Source organism: Miscanthus floridulus, chromosome 6, assembly GCF_019320115.1.
Source record: "Miscanthus floridulus cultivar M001 chromosome 6, ASM1932011v1, whole genome shotgun sequence".
Classification (NCBI taxonomy): domain Eukaryota; kingdom Viridiplantae; phylum Streptophyta; class Magnoliopsida; order Poales; family Poaceae; genus Miscanthus; species Miscanthus floridulus.
This window is the reverse complement of record NC_089585.1, coordinates 109,248,874-109,265,326: the sequence shown is the minus strand read 5'-3', so window position 1 is coordinate 109,265,326 and position 16,453 is coordinate 109,248,874. Positions and strand designations below refer to the sequence as shown.

Here is a 16,453-nt window from a genome sequence, read left to right as displayed (position 1 = left end):
TACATCATCTACCCCAAATATGTATTTGAATCCAAGATCACACAATTAAGCTACGGATAGCAAATTAAAGTTCAAGCTCTCTACTAGCAACACATTGGATATGCTCATGTCATTGGATATTGTAATCTTACCAAGCCCTTTGACCTGCCTTTGCCATTGTCACCAAATGTGATACTATCATAACAATCATTGCCATTGGTATTAATTGAGTTGAACATTCTTGCATCACCGGTCATGTGTTGAGTGTACCCACTATCAAGAACCTAATGCATTTCTCCAGCTTTGTAATTGACCTACAAAAGAAGATTAATTCTTTTTAGGTACCCAAACTTGCTTAGGTCCTTGAAGGTTAGTGACCAAGCTCTTTGACACCCAAATAGCTTTCTTCTTTGAGCCCATCCATGGTGTACCAGTGAACTTAGCTTTCACACCATTTATGCCTTTAGTAAGCACATAGAAAGAATTAATCTTAATTAAGGATACATTAGTACTTTTCCTCTTTTTTTGCACTCATGCTCTTTATGACCAACTTGCTTGCAACTAGTATAAAACCGATCATTGTTCTTCACAAAACTAGTCTCGTAAGAAGCAAAGGCCGGCTTGCCTTTCTTTGGGGTATAGCCCAATCCCTCTTTATAGAGAGAAGCTCTTTGGCTACCCAAGCACATAAGCAAGCGGTCCTCACCACCATAGGCCTTAGCCAAGGTATGAGTGAGCTCATTGACCTTCTTTTTAAGGGTCTCATTCTTAACCATTAGTGAGGCATTACATGTGAAACCATCACTATTAGATGAGGTGGAAGTGAAAGTGCTATAAAAAGGGTTAGTGGGAGCAATAATGATAGGCTTATATAATGATTCATCTATAAGGTCACAAGTTAACCCTATATTACATGTCTCAACATGCTTCTTCTCATTTTGCTCATCAAGCAAAGTGGAATGAGATTTTTCAAACTTCTTGTAAGCCTTGCCAAGCTTCGCATGGGCTTCCTCTAGCCTCTCATGAGATGCATTGAGCTCACCAAAGGCTTGCTTAAGGGCTTTTAGTTCCTTACGCAAGCTTTTGCATTCCCTTCTCTTAATGTCAAAGTGTTCTTTAGCATCATCTAGCATGTCAAGTAGTTCATCCTTAGTTGGTTCATTATCATCACTATCACTTTTATTTTTATTTTCATTATCATGTTCCTCATCGCTTTCATCATCACAAGTTTGTACCTTAGTAGCCTTAGCCATGAAGCATGATGAAGTGTCGAAGAGAGAAGGCTTCTCATTGATAGCAATGCTTGCAAGTGTCTTCTTCTTGGTAGTCTTGTCATCATCACTATCATCATCATCACTTGAGGACGCATCACTATCCTAAGTAACCACATATGAACCACATTTTTTCTTCTTCTTGAAGATCATCTTGTCCTTCTTCTCTTTTTTTTTCTTCTTGTCCTTCTTCTTGTTCTTCTTGTTGTCATCATTGTCACTATTGTATGGGCATTGAGCAACAAAATGATCTTTGGTTCTGTAATTGAAGCACCTTCTTGATTCTTTCTTGTTCTTAGATGAAGACTTCTTTCTTCTAGCACTGTAGCCCTTCTTCATCATGAACTTGTCAAATCTCTTAACAAAGAGAGCCATCTTCTTATCATCCATCTCATCAAAGCTCAAGTCTTTATCTTCACTTAATGATCCTTACTTTGCCTTGCCCTTGGATGATGTGGCCTTGAATGCCACACACTTCTTCTTCTCATCCTTCTTCTCCTTCTTTTCTTTCTTCTCATCATCATCTCTATATGTATCATCGGTCATTATATCTCCCAACACTTGGTTTGGTGTCATGGTGTCCAAATCACTCCTCACTAGAATAGTGACAAATATGCCAAATCTTGAGGGTAAGCATCTCAAGAACTTATGGGAGAAGTCCTTGTCCTCTACCTTCTCACCAAGTGCTTTGAGATCATTGACAAGCACTTATAACCTATGGAACATCTTTAGCACACTCTCATCCCCTTTTATCTTGAAACTAGCAAACTTCTCCTTGAGGATATATGCCTTGGCACCCTTCATGGCTTAAGTTCCCTCAAATGATTCATTTAACTTATTTCATGCTTCATGAGCCATCTTAATGTTCTTGATTTGCTCAAATATTCCCTCATCAATAGCATCATAAATGGCACTAAGAGCAATATCATTATTTTGGAGAAGCACTTCTTCAGCGGTGGTGGAGTTCTCTGGATCCTCTATCTCAATCTTGATCTCCACCACCTTCCAAACTTTTATATTAATTGACTTAATATATGTTATCATCTTAGCCTTCCAATAGGGTTAGTTTGAGCCATCAAATTGGGGTGGCTTCTTGGTGTTGTTGATTTGAGTCATTTTTGCATCAAAAGTTGTTAAGCCTCAAATCACGGTGACTATGGCTCTGATACCACTTGAAAGATCCTAATGGCTAGAGTGGGGTGAATACCTTATTAAAAATTTCTACGACAACACTAAGACAAATGATTAGTCAATAAGATGGCGAAACAAATTTTGTGCTAGCACTATACTTTGGGTTGCAAGCCACCTATCCAATTCTATTTTCTATGATCTCTAGTATATCACAACAAAGTTATGTCACTAATATACACCTAGGTGATCAACCTAGTGAGAGTAATACAATTAAATGATACACTATCTAATCTTAACTACCACTAGATCTATCCAAGTGAATGTATAATGAAATACAAGAGAGTGGTAGAAAGGTATATCGCCGTGGCAAGTGATCAATGAGTGAATACCAATGAATACCAAGATAATCAAGACACAATGATTTTTCTTCCGAGTTTCACTTGCTTGCCGGTAAGCTAGTCCCCGTTGTGGTGATTCACTCACTTAGAGGTTCACGCGCTAATTGGACTCCCACGCCAAACCCTCGATAGGGTACCGCACCACCAACACAAGATAAAGATCACACAAGCCATGAGTAATTTACTAGAGTACATTTTAGCTCTACACCGGGGAAATATCAAGAACCCCTCATAATCATCACGATCGGAGCCAGAGATAATTACCAACCTCTGTTCGATGATCCTCGCTGCTCCAAGCCATCTAGGTGGTGGCAACCACCAAGAGTAACAAGCCAGACCTGTAGTGAAGCACGAATACCAAGTGCCTCTAGATGCAAATACTCAAGCAATGCACTTGGATTCTCTTCCAATCTCACAAAGATGATGAATCAAAGATGAAGATAAGTGGGAAGGCTTTGGCTAAGCTCACAAGGTTGCTATATCAATGCAAATGGCTAAGAAGGTGAGCTAGAGCCGACCAAACAATATTTATAGATACCCCCAAACAATAGAGCCGTTGGCTTAATTATTGGGCTGACTGCGGGACAACCGGACGCGTAGGTCATGGTGACCGGACGTGTCCAGTCGTTGCATCCGATCACATCCTGACCGCCATGCATCCCTTTTTAAATTGTTTAGCCATTGGCGCCCAACGGCTATCTTTGCGCACAGTAATACTACGTGATCGAACGCGCTGTTAAAAAACGACCGGACCCGGGAGACATAGCGTCAGATCGAGTCCAGAGAGCTCCTAGAGCCGATCTGGGCTGACCAGACGCGTCCGATCACACCGAACCGGACGCTCCCAGTGTCCGATGAATTATTGTGCTGAAAATCCGAGACTTGCTGGTTCATGCCGGACGCGTTCGGTGTGGCGACCAGACGCGTCCGGTCGCTCTCTGTAATCCTGCATCGGGCTATATCACTTTGACCTTACGCTGAACAGTAACTCGTCAGCGTCCGGTCACTCCATTGAGCCAGAGTCCGGTCACTTTCACTTAGTCGCTCACCTCGGGTCCAAATATCGGACGCGTTCGGTCCTAATTCTGGACGTGTCCGGTCACTTCTGTCTGACTACCCCAAGACTGAATAAAATACCGGATGCGTTCAGTCCTAATTTCGGGTGTGTCCGGTCACTCTGTGACCAGTGCGACTAAATCCTTTTCAACTCTATCTTCTTTACCCTTGCTCAAATGTGCCAACCACCAAGTGTATCACCTTGTGCACATATGTTAGCATATTTTTACAAATGTTTTCAAGGGTGTTAGCATTCCACTAGATTCTAAATGCATATGCAATGAGTTAGAGCATCTAGTAGCACTTTGATAACCGTATTTCGATACGAGTTTCACCCCTCTTAATAGTATGACTATCGATCCTAAATGTGATCACACTCACTAAGTGTCTCGATCACCAAAATAAAAAAGCTCCTATCAAGTTTTACCTTGCCTTGAATTTTTTGTTTTTCTCTTTCTTCTTTTCCAAGTTCAAGCATTTGATCATCATCATGCCATCACCATCATCATGATTTTCATCATTGCTTCATCACTTGGAGTAGTGCTACCTATCTCATAATCACTTTGATAAACTAGGTTAGCACTTAGGGTTTTATGAATTCACCAAAATCAAACTAGAGCTTTCACCGGCTTGAGCCTGATAGGTTTTGGCCCGCCCACGAACCTTTAGTGGACAGGGTCTAGGCATAGATCTCACTACATAGAAATTTTTTTCTTAGCTCGAACCCGCCCTAAAATATTGTTTTTTAGAATTACATAGTACAACGTAGACGTCCACACACGCACGCACGCATACCCATCCCTATGAATACACGTACACAAACCTCTACCTCTATTAGCACCTTCGAATGACTGAGCTGGTAGATCTCGAGGTTTACGAAATTACCACAAGCGTCTCGCTATCGATGGAAACGTCGCCTACCACTGAAATCATAGTGCCGTTAAGTTATCTTACATGGTAAAATATGTAGGCGTCCCACCTAGCCCAAGCACGGTCTAAAAAATTAGGTCCGACTTTTCCAGTGAGATAGTCATCGGTAAGACTTTTTTTGCCCGGCCCGCAAAATGTTTCTATTTCTTCTATGGCCTTTTATATATAGAAAGTAAGACGGAAAGAGTGATAATTTAATTTAGGATAACTATATAAATTGATTTATTTTGGAACGGAGGAAATACTTTGCTAGACAAGCGGTGACAAGCTCCTTTTTCCCAGATCCGACGGTAGCGGAATGCGGATCACGCGGTCGCAGAGCGACGCGGCGCCAATGGTTGCACAGGCCACAGGGAGAGGGCACATCTGCTAGGGTTGGAAATGTCGAGGAAGTCAACCCGCCGGCAACCGCGAGAGGTATCCAACCACTCGCCCTGAGGCCCGATCTCGCACGGCTCCCCCGTGCCCTGCCATCGCATTCGCATCGCCTCCACAAGCCGCGGCGCCTGAACGCGTCACTGCTTACCTAACCCAACCCGACCCGATCCAACCGAAACCTCGCACTGACAGACGGACGGACGTCGCCTGGCTCCGGCTCCGCGATCGAGGTCGAGGCCCACGCAGCAATCTGGAGTAGCCTTCTGGAAATTTCCACCAATCCGATTCCGAGCGGCAGAAAATTTCCCCTTCTCTCGGCCACCAACCAACCAAACCCAGCCTGAGCCACCGCCGCCTCGGATCACAATTCACACCTGGCATGCGCCGCCCCGCCGCCCGCGCCGCCGCAGCCTGAGGAGGAGGAGGAGGTTGGAGGAGGCGGTGGTCTGGAGGGGATGGAGGCGGGCGGCGGGGGCGCGTCCTCGCTGCCGCCCTTCCTGAGCAAGACGTACGAGATGGTGGACGACCCGGCCACGGACGCCGTCGTGGCGTGGACGCCGCCGGGGACCAGCTTCGTCGTCGCCAACCAGGCCGAGTTCTGCAGGGATCTGCTCCCCAAGTACTTCAAGCACAACAACTTCTCCAGCTTCGTGCGGCAGCTGAACACCTACGTAAGCCAGCACGGCGCGATCCTTCATTTTCTTCGCCCCGTCTCCCTCCCTCTCTGTCCACCTGCGGTTTTGGTCGATCGGGGTGCGTGGCGGCGCGATACTGTCAGCTATGGCTGTTGCGCCTTTGTGAAAACTCTACAATTTGGGTGCCGGATCATGTTATTAGCCTTATAATAGAACAGTTGTTTAGGGGTATCGTCTTAGGCCGAATGAATTGCTTCCTTGTTATAACATAGCGTATTGGCAATTTGGCGATAGCTTTAATTCCATGTGTCCATTTTTGCCTTATATATCTATAGTATATGCTCAATTATCTTGGTGAGATGTTTTTCCTTTTCTAAATCCAACAGAACTAGTGTACGTTTTGACAAATGATGTGCTGTTAAGTGTTAACCCAACAGAATTAGTGTACCTTTTGGCAAATGAAGTGTTGTTGACGGTAAACGCTGTTGAAGTGGCATCTTTCTCCACACCCAAATTAAATCAAATAGAAACCAAAATGATTTAGGATGGTTTCTTCTGATTTATGAGCCTTGACGACTCATATTTCTATGATGTTGTGGTAACAGCTTCCTGCTTCTTCTTGTGTAGGGCTTTAGGAAAATTGATCCTGAACAATGGGAGTTTGCAAATGAGGATTTCATTAGGGGAGAACGGCACCGACTGAAAAATATACACAGGCGCAAGCCTATATTCAGCCATTCATCGCACACTGGTTCTGGACCGTTAGCAGATACTGAAAGGAGGGATTATGAGGAGGAGATCGAAAGGCTTAAGTCTGACAATGCAGCTCTGACCTCAGAGCTTGAAAATAATGCACAAAAGAAACTTGTTACAGAGAAACGAATGCAGGAGCTAGAAGATAAGTTGATCTTTTTGGAGGATTGGCAGAAGAATCTGATGGCATATGTCAGGGATATTGTACAAGCACCAGGATTTTTATCTAGCTTTGTGCAGCAACCTGATCATCACGGAAAGAAAAGGAGACTACCAATACCTATTTCTCTCCACCAAGACGCAAATACTGAGGGGAACCAGATTGTGCAAGGCGGCTTAACGAGCCCACCGGCTTGCAGGGAATCATTTGACAAAATGGAATCTTCCTTGAACTCATTGGAGAATTTCCTTCGGGAAGCGAGTGAAGCATTTAATATTTCATATGACGATGGTCTCCCTGGCCCTTCATCTGCTGTTGTTATCACGGAGCTCCATTCATCTGGAGAAAGTGATCCTCATGTACCATCACCTGTGTCAAGGATGCATACATCTTCAGCTGGTGCAGGTGATTCGCTCTCTTCTCGTGATGTAACAGGGTCAACTAGCTGCGCAGAAAGTCCTCCCCTCCCTCAAATGCAGTCCTGTACAGATCCACGAACTAAGGTGTCTGAGATTGATGTTAATATGGAGCCTGCTGTTACAGAAACTGGTCTGTCAAGGGAGCAACCTGCCGAGGAGCCTCATGTAGCAACTGGGGTAAACGATGGCTTTTGGCAGCAGTTCCTCACGGAGCAGCCTGGTTCTGATGCACATCAGGAGGCCCAATCTGAAAGGCGAGATGGAGAGGATAAAGGGGATCAGACGAGAATAGGAGATCGGGAAAAATTTTGGTGGGGAAAGAAGAATGTTGAACAGATGACAGAGAAGCTGGGGCATCTCACCTCGGTGGAGAAAACCTGACTGTTTGTATTTCTTGTAGCTGAAGAACAGTTAGTACAGAAACACATAGGACGTTGGTGCCTCTGACATGTACTTTGCAGTGTATCATATCTTCGCCACCCGCACCTGATATGTTGACTGACATCGACTTCATACTTTTTCCCCTTGTACTTTGGCCGTGTTTAGAATGATGCAGAAACTAGTTGATATACTTTTGTTAGGAGTGCTGCATTCATACTTGGTCAGTAGACACTTCCTGATACTGTTGTCCACAGCTTCTATGATTTCTCAGGTTTGTAGACGTGGTTATCTATGTAGATGATAATATTCACTTTTTCTTGAATAGTACTCCCTCAGTTCCAAATTATAATACGTTTTGACTTTTTTAGATTCATAACTTTTGCTATGCACCTAGATACATGTTATGTCTAGATATAGTAAAAATTATGAATCTAGAAATGCCAAAACATCCTATAATTTGGGATGGAGGAAGTAGTATCTATGTAGACTAAAGATCCAATTGCACTTCTGAAACATCATGTTTTTCATAGCCACACCTCTTCTGTCAGAATTTTCAAAGATGTGCTACCTCTCTTTCTTCATGTCTCATTTATTCATTTTATACTGTTTGCCCTGCTTAATTATACTCCCTCTTTCCAAAAAATGCAATTTTAGATTTAAATCTAGTCAAAATTTCTTTAAATCTGACTAAATTTATAGAAAATATTATTCTCCAAATAAATTTATTATGAAAATATATTTCATGATTAATCCACTGTACTTATACGATATCATAAATGTTAGTGTTTTTTATCTATATATATTTGTTAAAATTTAAAATAGATTGTCTCTTGTAAAAAACGAAAAGTGCATTCTTTTTTGTTGGAGAGAGATTGAATTTCCTATTGGTATAGAGCCAGAATGTTAAATCTTTTAGATTGTTTTCAGCTTTGTGGAATGATAGACCTTTATTTTCGTTATGCCGGCCTGGGCGGCTTACGTCCCGAGTCCCGTTTTACCACAGGTTCTGCCCGGTGCGCAATCATATGGAATTATGGATCTGCTTCGTTCAAATGTTTAGAATATGGTGATTGCGTCGTCCTTCTTGCTCATGCCTGACCTAGCAACGTGGTGTGATGCATTGGGACTTTCGGAGGCAATGCTTCCCCTGCCTTCAGATTGCCCTTTCTGCCCACCGGCAGCATCTCCCCTGACCAGATCAACTTGCTGACAGCTTCTCCCTGACCAGATCAACTTGCTGATGCTGACGCATCACGCACGGCACTGCTCCAGCGTCCACTGTACTCAAGAAAGTACGGTGTACTGTATTTACCATGCACCGGCTACAATTTCTAGTGTGTTCACTGTTCAGCCCACATGGCATACGGCTGCTGCACGATTTGATCGTTGGGTGCGATGTCTCCAAGCTCCTGTTCTGCAAGACGATGCTTGCAATTACAGGGGCCAGCGTGCCATTGTGCATGGTAGGTAAGTTGGCGTGCTGAGATGCACTTTGCATTTCCATGTTCGCAGATGCATTTTAAGGTGCCACCACGCATGGTGCTGTGCAAAATGCTCATCAGGAGTACCTGTATATGCATATCGGCTGGGTATAAATACCTGGGCCGGTCCATGGCTTTTAAGGTTCCATCACGCATGGTACTGTGCAAAATACTCATGAGTGCCTGTATACGCATATCGGCAGTACCTAGGCCGGTCTATGTTTCAGCCTACTCTACCATGATTTCTGTCTGTTGTTCTGTCCAGCTGAACATTTCACGCTGAACAAACGTCCAGTAAATCGGCAATGCCCTAATAGGGTCATGGCAGTTGAACTCCGTAGTGTTTTACTTACTTTTTGTTTATTATATACATATATTATATATAATAGTATAGATACGAGACGCATCACTTCGCTAGGAACCTATACTGCAAGATCCATGATAGCATAAATGGTTGTCCGTGTTACCCGAAGAAATCGAAGGGTAAGAACGCGACCAGTCCACAGAAAACCTTTGCTACTACAAGCAAAGCTGCCACACAACGCCCAACATAATCGCCAAGCATCCAGCGCTAATGGGCAATGGTAATCAAAATTGACAGGCACCTAAAAATATGCTATCTTCCACCTAAAGGCATTTCTCAACGTAACCCCGGAAAACTTATAAAAAAAACACCACATGAGGGGAAAACGTAGGAGCGAAACCATCATAGAGAGGAGCCAAGATCCGGCTTTGAATCAATTAATCAATTCAAACCTCACCCCTGAGATTGCTACTACTGATAGGTTCAAAAAGTGACACCACTTTGTAACGGCGTGTTAATAAGGGATCGTATCACAAGCTGCGCACGTGCTCCTTTCACATTTGCCACTCCTATACCTCCCCCAATCACTTCAGCCACACAGTTCCCTTGCCTTCTGTGAGGCTTTCATTTTACTTCAACCACAAATGAGAATGTGAAAGAACGTGCCAAGAAAGTCGGCGAGTCAGCTATGAACATATGGATCTACGCCTTGCAGCAACAGACTGTACTATCTTGCCCAACTGGAGAAACTCTGGAGTACAGCAGATTGAGAAGCTTCCCTCTGGAGCATCCGTAGAACCAGTTGTTAGTAGTCGAACTTCATATCCATCAGAAAATCGTGTAGAATTGACTATTGAAACAATCATCATATTCTGAAAATACAAGAGAAAACTGGCTAAGACCCTCCAATTGGTCTATCACTGGATTCTGATTGTTCGTCACCAATATCAAGCGATGAGATAGATGCAGCCAATTCATCAGCCGAATCAGTCTCCAGTTCAGGTCCTGTGGCATCTGCAAGTGCGCTCAGCATAGTGACCACTTCGAATGTATCGTCCAGGTAGAATTTGGCTTTGCTTGGTTTTTGTCCCACAGTGCACGCAAACAGTGATGTTCTTGGATCAACCACATTCCTCTTAACGATATCAGCAATATTTTCAAACATGTCCTCATCGGACCTATCATCGCCGATGCACAATACGAAATCCGCCTGCTTTCCTCTCTCCTTCACTGATGCAAGTATCCTCTCCGCAACTATTCCCTTGCTTACTCCCTGCAGATTAGTGCACAACAAAGGAATCAATTTTAAATAAGTAAATACCAGAAACTAAGTGAAGGTCAATCATGCAAGGTAAAAAAAAACCATATGAATCAACTTATACTTCACGACTAGTACTAACCACTTGCAGGAAAATTTTTGCAGAAGGCAAGAAAGGTGGTAAAGTAACTACAGCCTAGTAGCCTAGTAGGCAATAAGGCAAACAAAATAGTGCCTTTCTACAAGGCTAGTAGGCTACTAAGCCAAAACTCTAAAACCTGCAGAAAAGCATCACCATGCTGCTTTTTAGAAAGTTGCTTTCACCACAACCAGATAAAAATCCAAAACAGGCCCAAATGAGATCTTCTTTAACTGAGGGGAGCTACTAGCTTAATACTGAACAAAAATGAAGCCAACATATTTGCAACAAGAAAAAGAACTGTACTGGGTCCTTTCAAACTTTTGAAGCTAATTATCATATTAACTGTGAGAAAACAAAGGTGCTAGCTGAACTCAGTGATCTACAGTTCAACTCTACCTTTTAGACTCGTGAAAATATAATATGAAATATTTTTTTAAGGCGTAAATAACTGAACTTATAAGTTGAAACCACAGATCTTCAAGAAAGGATTTGAAAGGCTAAAAGATGAACGAACCTGTGGTTTGACTTCAACAATGAACTGGCCACTCTTGACAGAGACTGGTTCATTTGCTAGTACACTTTCCAGGTGATCAAGCATCTCCTTTGCCTGTGAGGATCCAAAGCCTGGGTCAGCATCCTGATGGTGCCACACCAAGGCACTTTCCTTGGTCTCAATGTAGGATCCATCAGTTGCTTCTGTATACAACTTCATCACTGGTGTCGCCATTTGCATCCATCCGAAGTCCAAGGCCTGAGTGCATGTTTGCCACTCTTCTTCTCTAGACCACCTACCAAAATTTTGAAATCTTATTTCACAGAGCCTTTCTAGCTAAGACAATTCAATAGCAGCCGATTAAACCAATTACTGCCATTAACTAACTAGCACACATTATCTAAAAAACTAACCAGCAAACAAGATAGCCTATGATTGATCTATCACGTTCATGTTCTTATACAATCTCTAGGTTAAGGGATGTTAATGCTCCGTACAATCCAAAAAGGGGAAACATTAAGAACCAACTTAACAGCCTCCATACAATATTGAAGCGCTAATTGATAAACTTAAAACCATCAACCATGAAAGGTAGCAATACTCCCTTCATAATTCTTCAATTCCATAAAACACTATTAAGGGTTTTGTTTTTTAATCTCTTTTCCGATGCATTATAGCTCTTCCCAGTTTCACAGAGAATGTAATCAATGCAATTTGACATGTTGCACAACTATCCAAGCCACTTAAAACCTTATACAGTAAGTTCAAAGTTTAGTAGTAATAACTATGAAAAAAACAAGACAGCTGTATTGTTCTTGCTAAATATAGAAAAAAAATATCCAGCTGCCACTACTTCACAAAAAAGTATCAGTTGTGCAGAAATGGAAAATCGTACCTCAAGAAGTAACCATGTTCAGCTGCAATCCCCAATTTTGGACATGAGGAGAACCACTTTCCCAACGTATCTTTGTCTCGCCCACTGACAATAAAAACGATGTTTCTACTATCTGAGCAAAGGGTATTGATGATGCTCAAAACCTCTGGACTAGGTTCCTTGTTGATGGAAGTTTGAGGAACCAGAGTTCCATCATAATCAAGCAATATAGCCCTGCTCTCTGAAATCTCATAAGCATTAACAATCAAATCCATGTTAAGCTTTGTGAAATGAGAGTCCAAGGCCACCACCCTGAAACCAAAACCCAACCCTATGCCCCAACAAGTCCTCGTAAAGTGCTCCTTACAAGCCCTTTGCAAGTCTTGGATGAAGCTCTTTGACCAAAAAGCAACATCATGGCTGCTGACATAACGGTAATGTTTCTCATGCCTCAACTGTTTTTCCTGTTCCGGCATTGAAATGGCCTCATTCATCGCCTCTGCAGGTTGCCTCTATATTCCATGGGTTAACCCTAATAGCACCACTCAGTGACGGTGAGCAGCCAATAAACTCTGACACAACCAGCATGCTCTTCTTTGGCCCACTCACCTCTGACATGGACTCAGATCCTGGTGCACCCTGCCTACAGACAATGTATTCATATGGTGTCAAGTTCATCCCATCCCTCACAGCAGTCACCACCACACATTCAGCTATTGTATAATAGGCAATCTTCTCAACACTTGACACATCACGATCGATGAAAACAACAGGGCTATACCCTGACTGGCCAAAGTCTCCATTGATCCTCTGGCAGCTCTCCTCAATCTCAGCCTGGATGGCTTCCAGATCCTTACCCCTTCCACGGGCTGGGTTAGCAATCTGCACTAACACTGCTCGCCCTTGCCACTTGGGATGTGTCCTCAACATGTTCTCAAAGGCAAGAAGCTTCAAATTGATCCCCTTAAAGATATCCATATCATCCACACCAAGCAAGACAGTTTTCCCCTGGAACTGCTGTTGAAGCTCAGAAAGTCGCCATTCTCTATCAGGCAAGCGCAGACCTGACTGTAATTGACCCATATGAATTCCCACTGGCATGATTTTGATCCCAACAGTGCGGCCAAAGTAATCCAATCCAATGTACCCACGCTTGGACTGGTATTCAATTCCCAGCATCCTACTGCAGCACGAGAGGAAGTGCCTGGCGTAATCGAAAGTGTGGAACCCAATGAGGTCACAGTTGAGCAGAGCCTTCAATATCTCCTCGCGAACAGGGAGGGTGCGGTAGATCTCGGACGAGGGGAAGGGGCTATGGAGGAAGAATCCGATGCGGAGGCGGTTGAAGCAGGCGGCGGAGGAAGGTAGGCAGCGCCATGAGATGGTAGTCGTGAACCCAGACGTAGTCCTCCTCCGGGTTGATTACCTCCACGACCTTCTCGAAGAAGAACTTGTTGGCGAGCACGTACGCCTCCCAAGCGCTGCGGTCGAAGCGACCGTTGCCTGGTGACGAAGTGGCGATGGAGGAAGAGGTGGTGGCGGCAGACTGCGGATGATGAGAAGGGGAGCATGTAGTGAAACAGAGGCCAGAGTTGGCGCTTGCAGAAGCCGTGGTAGAACCGGTCGTTGAGGTGGTCAGGTAGGAACACCGGCGCGCAGCGGAATCGGTCGAGCAGCGCCTGCGACACCTCGTCCTGCTCGGCTACGGGGACATCGGCTCGGAGGGAACCGACGAAGAGCACTTCCATCTCGTCGGGAATGCCGTCGCGGAGCTGGAGCAGGAGCGAGTCGTCGTCCCATGAGAAGGACCATCCTCGGCCGTCGGGCCTTCGACGCGCGACGATGGGCAACTGATTCGAGACCACTATGACGCGGTCCGCCGCCACCGACGAGGGCACGTCGGAGGCAACGCTGCTGGTCGCCGCCGGCTCCGACTCGTCCTCGCCGTCGAGCTCCGACAGCGTCCCCGGCACCGTCATCACCCGCGACATCCGCCTCATCCCGAACGATCCCTGCCTCTGCCGCCCGCTGCCGCCGGCCGGGCCCAGCGCCGCGAAGTTGCCCTCCGCGAGGTCGAGCAGGTTGGTATACGACCGCGACATCATGGCTGAAACACCGAGCAGAGCAAAGAGAAAGCTTCGCCGCGAGAGGTGAACAAACCCTAGCCCTTCGGATCAGCGGGAACGATGGTTTCACCAAACCCTAAGAGGAGGAAGAGGAGAGGAGGAGTTGGTGTTCCGCTTTGATCTGATCTGATGGCGGCGGCGATAGAGGGAGAGGTGGTGGGTTCGCGAATTCGGAATGGGAAACGCGACCGGCGCGAGGCGAGAGGTCGGGGAGGGGGGAAGGCAAAGGACGCGCCCGTATATTCCACGGGTGTGTTGGTCTCGGCGCGCTAGGCCTCTCCTGGACCACTCGTCACTGGACATATGGACCCATGGGTCTGTCGGTGTGTTAGAGCTCCTTGGACCGCGCCTAGGGACGAGTTGCCTCGGGAAAAGAAGATAAGGTTGCGCTTGCCCTCTCCGATGCCAGCTGGCGTCACGCGCGCCCACCTTCACCTGTGGGGGCCGCTCACTGGACGGTGCAGATATGAGCAGTTCGGGCCGCGCCGGCATGATCAACAGCCGTGATCGTCCAAGCCACCAGAGGGGGCTGGTGGTTCGAAGGGCAATGGGCCCGCTTTAAAGAACTGTTGGCAATTTTATCTGTTCCTGGGGGGTTGGTTTGGATGTTTTCCTCAATGGCATACTTCGCGTATAGGAACTGCCACGTCGCTTTGCCCGTGTGACGTCAGCTGTGACGAGTGGGGAGTGACTCCTTACCACGTCCTCTGCTCTATCCAACTCCCGCGTTCTTTGCCTTTCTCGACAACAACAGGAATTATCGAATCCGTCTTCACCTCAGAATCCTCCGATAATTTCCCGACATACTTCACGGTTTTATAAGGCCAGTATACGATTCCAACTTGTCGAATTGGTGGTACTTTGGGTAACATCGCGACGATTTTCTGTTGTTTTGCATTCCGTCTCCGTCCTATTCGCAATCCAGAGGCTTTCACATCCGTAGGCTGTAACAACAATGCAAATGCCACTTTCACCGTGTCTGTGTTCTTTACAGAAGAATAATCGTTTCAGTGTTTGATTTTGTCGTTTTCACCCCAAGACAAACCGCGCATCGCTGGATTTTATACCTAGTGTTGTCAGCCAGGTGCGGCGAGCCAACTTTGTGACGCTGAATACAACAGAAGACGTCGATGTAATCTGAAGGTAATACAAGTAATTGACCTGTACACGACGCTTAACGAAGCAGACCAAACCAAGTTTGTTTATTTTAATTCTCCGAACCGATTGCTGTCAAAAGACCCTCCCAAAGGCGGAGGAGGCTGGCTGGATCCGCGTCGTCCAGCGAGCGAACGCACAGATCGCCGCCGGGGCCGCGGTCAGCTAGCTGGTCGTTGCCAGACGCCAACTCGGAACCGGCTGGTCCGCGACTCCATCCGTCGTCGTACGTGTTGCGGGCGAGGAGCGGAGCCGGGGCCACGGCTGGCTGACCAGCGACAGTTGAACCACGTGGTGGTGGTGGCAACTGGAGGGTGGCGGGTCGCGTTGCCCTGCGGCGAGCCCCGACCCACGCGCGTGAAGGCTGCTGTGATTGTGAGCGGGCGGCGGCCACCGTCGCCCTAGCTGCGTCCGCGTCGGCGTCGAGTCAGCCACCCCATCCGCGTCGGCGTCGGAACGGAGAAGGATTTTACATGCAAAAGCATTTCGAAGCTGTCTTATCCTGTTCTATGTGTGGACTCCAGGTTGGACTGTTAGGTCAGGCCCAGCGCGGCGGCGACGGCCGGTCTCCGTGCGCGAAGCTATTCTAGTATTCTTTTATCTATCTATTACACCAAAAAATAACAAAGCCTAATATTCATCAACATTGATTCATCCGATCAGTCAAGAGTACGACTACAACTCCAACCGATCCTTAGGTACGCGGGCTCCGCCTTGCCCGACCTCTAGGGCGGGCTTCGCCTCGCCCGACTCCTTGGACGTGGGCTCCGTCTCGCCCGATCCCAAGGCCATGGGCTCTGCCTCGTCCGACCCCAAGGACACGGTTTCCGCCTCGTCCGGCCCCTCGGGTGAGGGCTCCGTCTCACCCGACCTCAAGGACGCGGGCTCCGTCTCGTCCGACCTCGAGACCGCGGGCTCCGTCTCGCCCAACATCGAGGCCGCGGGCTCCGTCTCACCTACCCCCTTGGGTTCGTGCTCCGTCTCGCCCGACCATAAGGCCGTAGGCTCCGCCTCGGCCGACAGGGACCCATACCACTACCAACCAATCCTGGTCCAAGCGTATGGGTCTGGGTCAAAACTCTGACACCAGGGAAGAGCCTGGTATGACTCGATGTAACACGTGGTCATG

At 46.3% G+C, this 16,453-nt stretch overlaps 1 protein-coding gene and 1 pseudogene across 1 annotated transcript; one reads left to right on the top strand and one right to left on the bottom strand.

Annotated features, from left to right (window-relative positions):
- The first annotated feature begins 5,308 nt into the window (after window positions 1-5,308).
- On the top strand, window positions 5,309-7,679 carry LOC136456557 (heat stress transcription factor A-4b-like). Its single transcript, XM_066456462.1, has 2 exons — window positions 5,309-5,814; window positions 6,406-7,679. The coding sequence occupies exons 1-2, from the start codon at window positions 5,599-5,601 to the stop codon at window positions 7,489-7,491; spliced, it is 1,302 nt and encodes a 433-aa protein (XP_066312559.1). The 5' UTR covers window positions 5,309-5,598; the 3' UTR covers window positions 7,492-7,679.
- Window positions 7,680-9,661: 1,982 nt separating this feature from the next.
- LOC136456556 (probable alpha,alpha-trehalose-phosphate synthase [UDP-forming] 7) lies at window positions 9,662-14,385 on the bottom strand (annotated as a pseudogene).
- Between the last annotated feature and the right edge of the window lie 2,068 nt (window positions 14,386-16,453).

What these genes read in the sequence shown, in the direction of transcription:
- LOC136456557 (XM_066456462.1), top strand. Translation starts at nt 5,599, where the DNA reads ATGGAGGCGGGCGGCGGGGGCGCGTCCTCGCTGCCGCCCTTCCTGAGC. An exon ending in TGCGGCAGCTGAACACCTAC is followed by an intron (nt 5,815 to 6,405) that starts GTAAGCCAGCAC and finishes CTTCTTGTGTAG; the next exon opens with GGCTTTAGGAAAATTGATCC.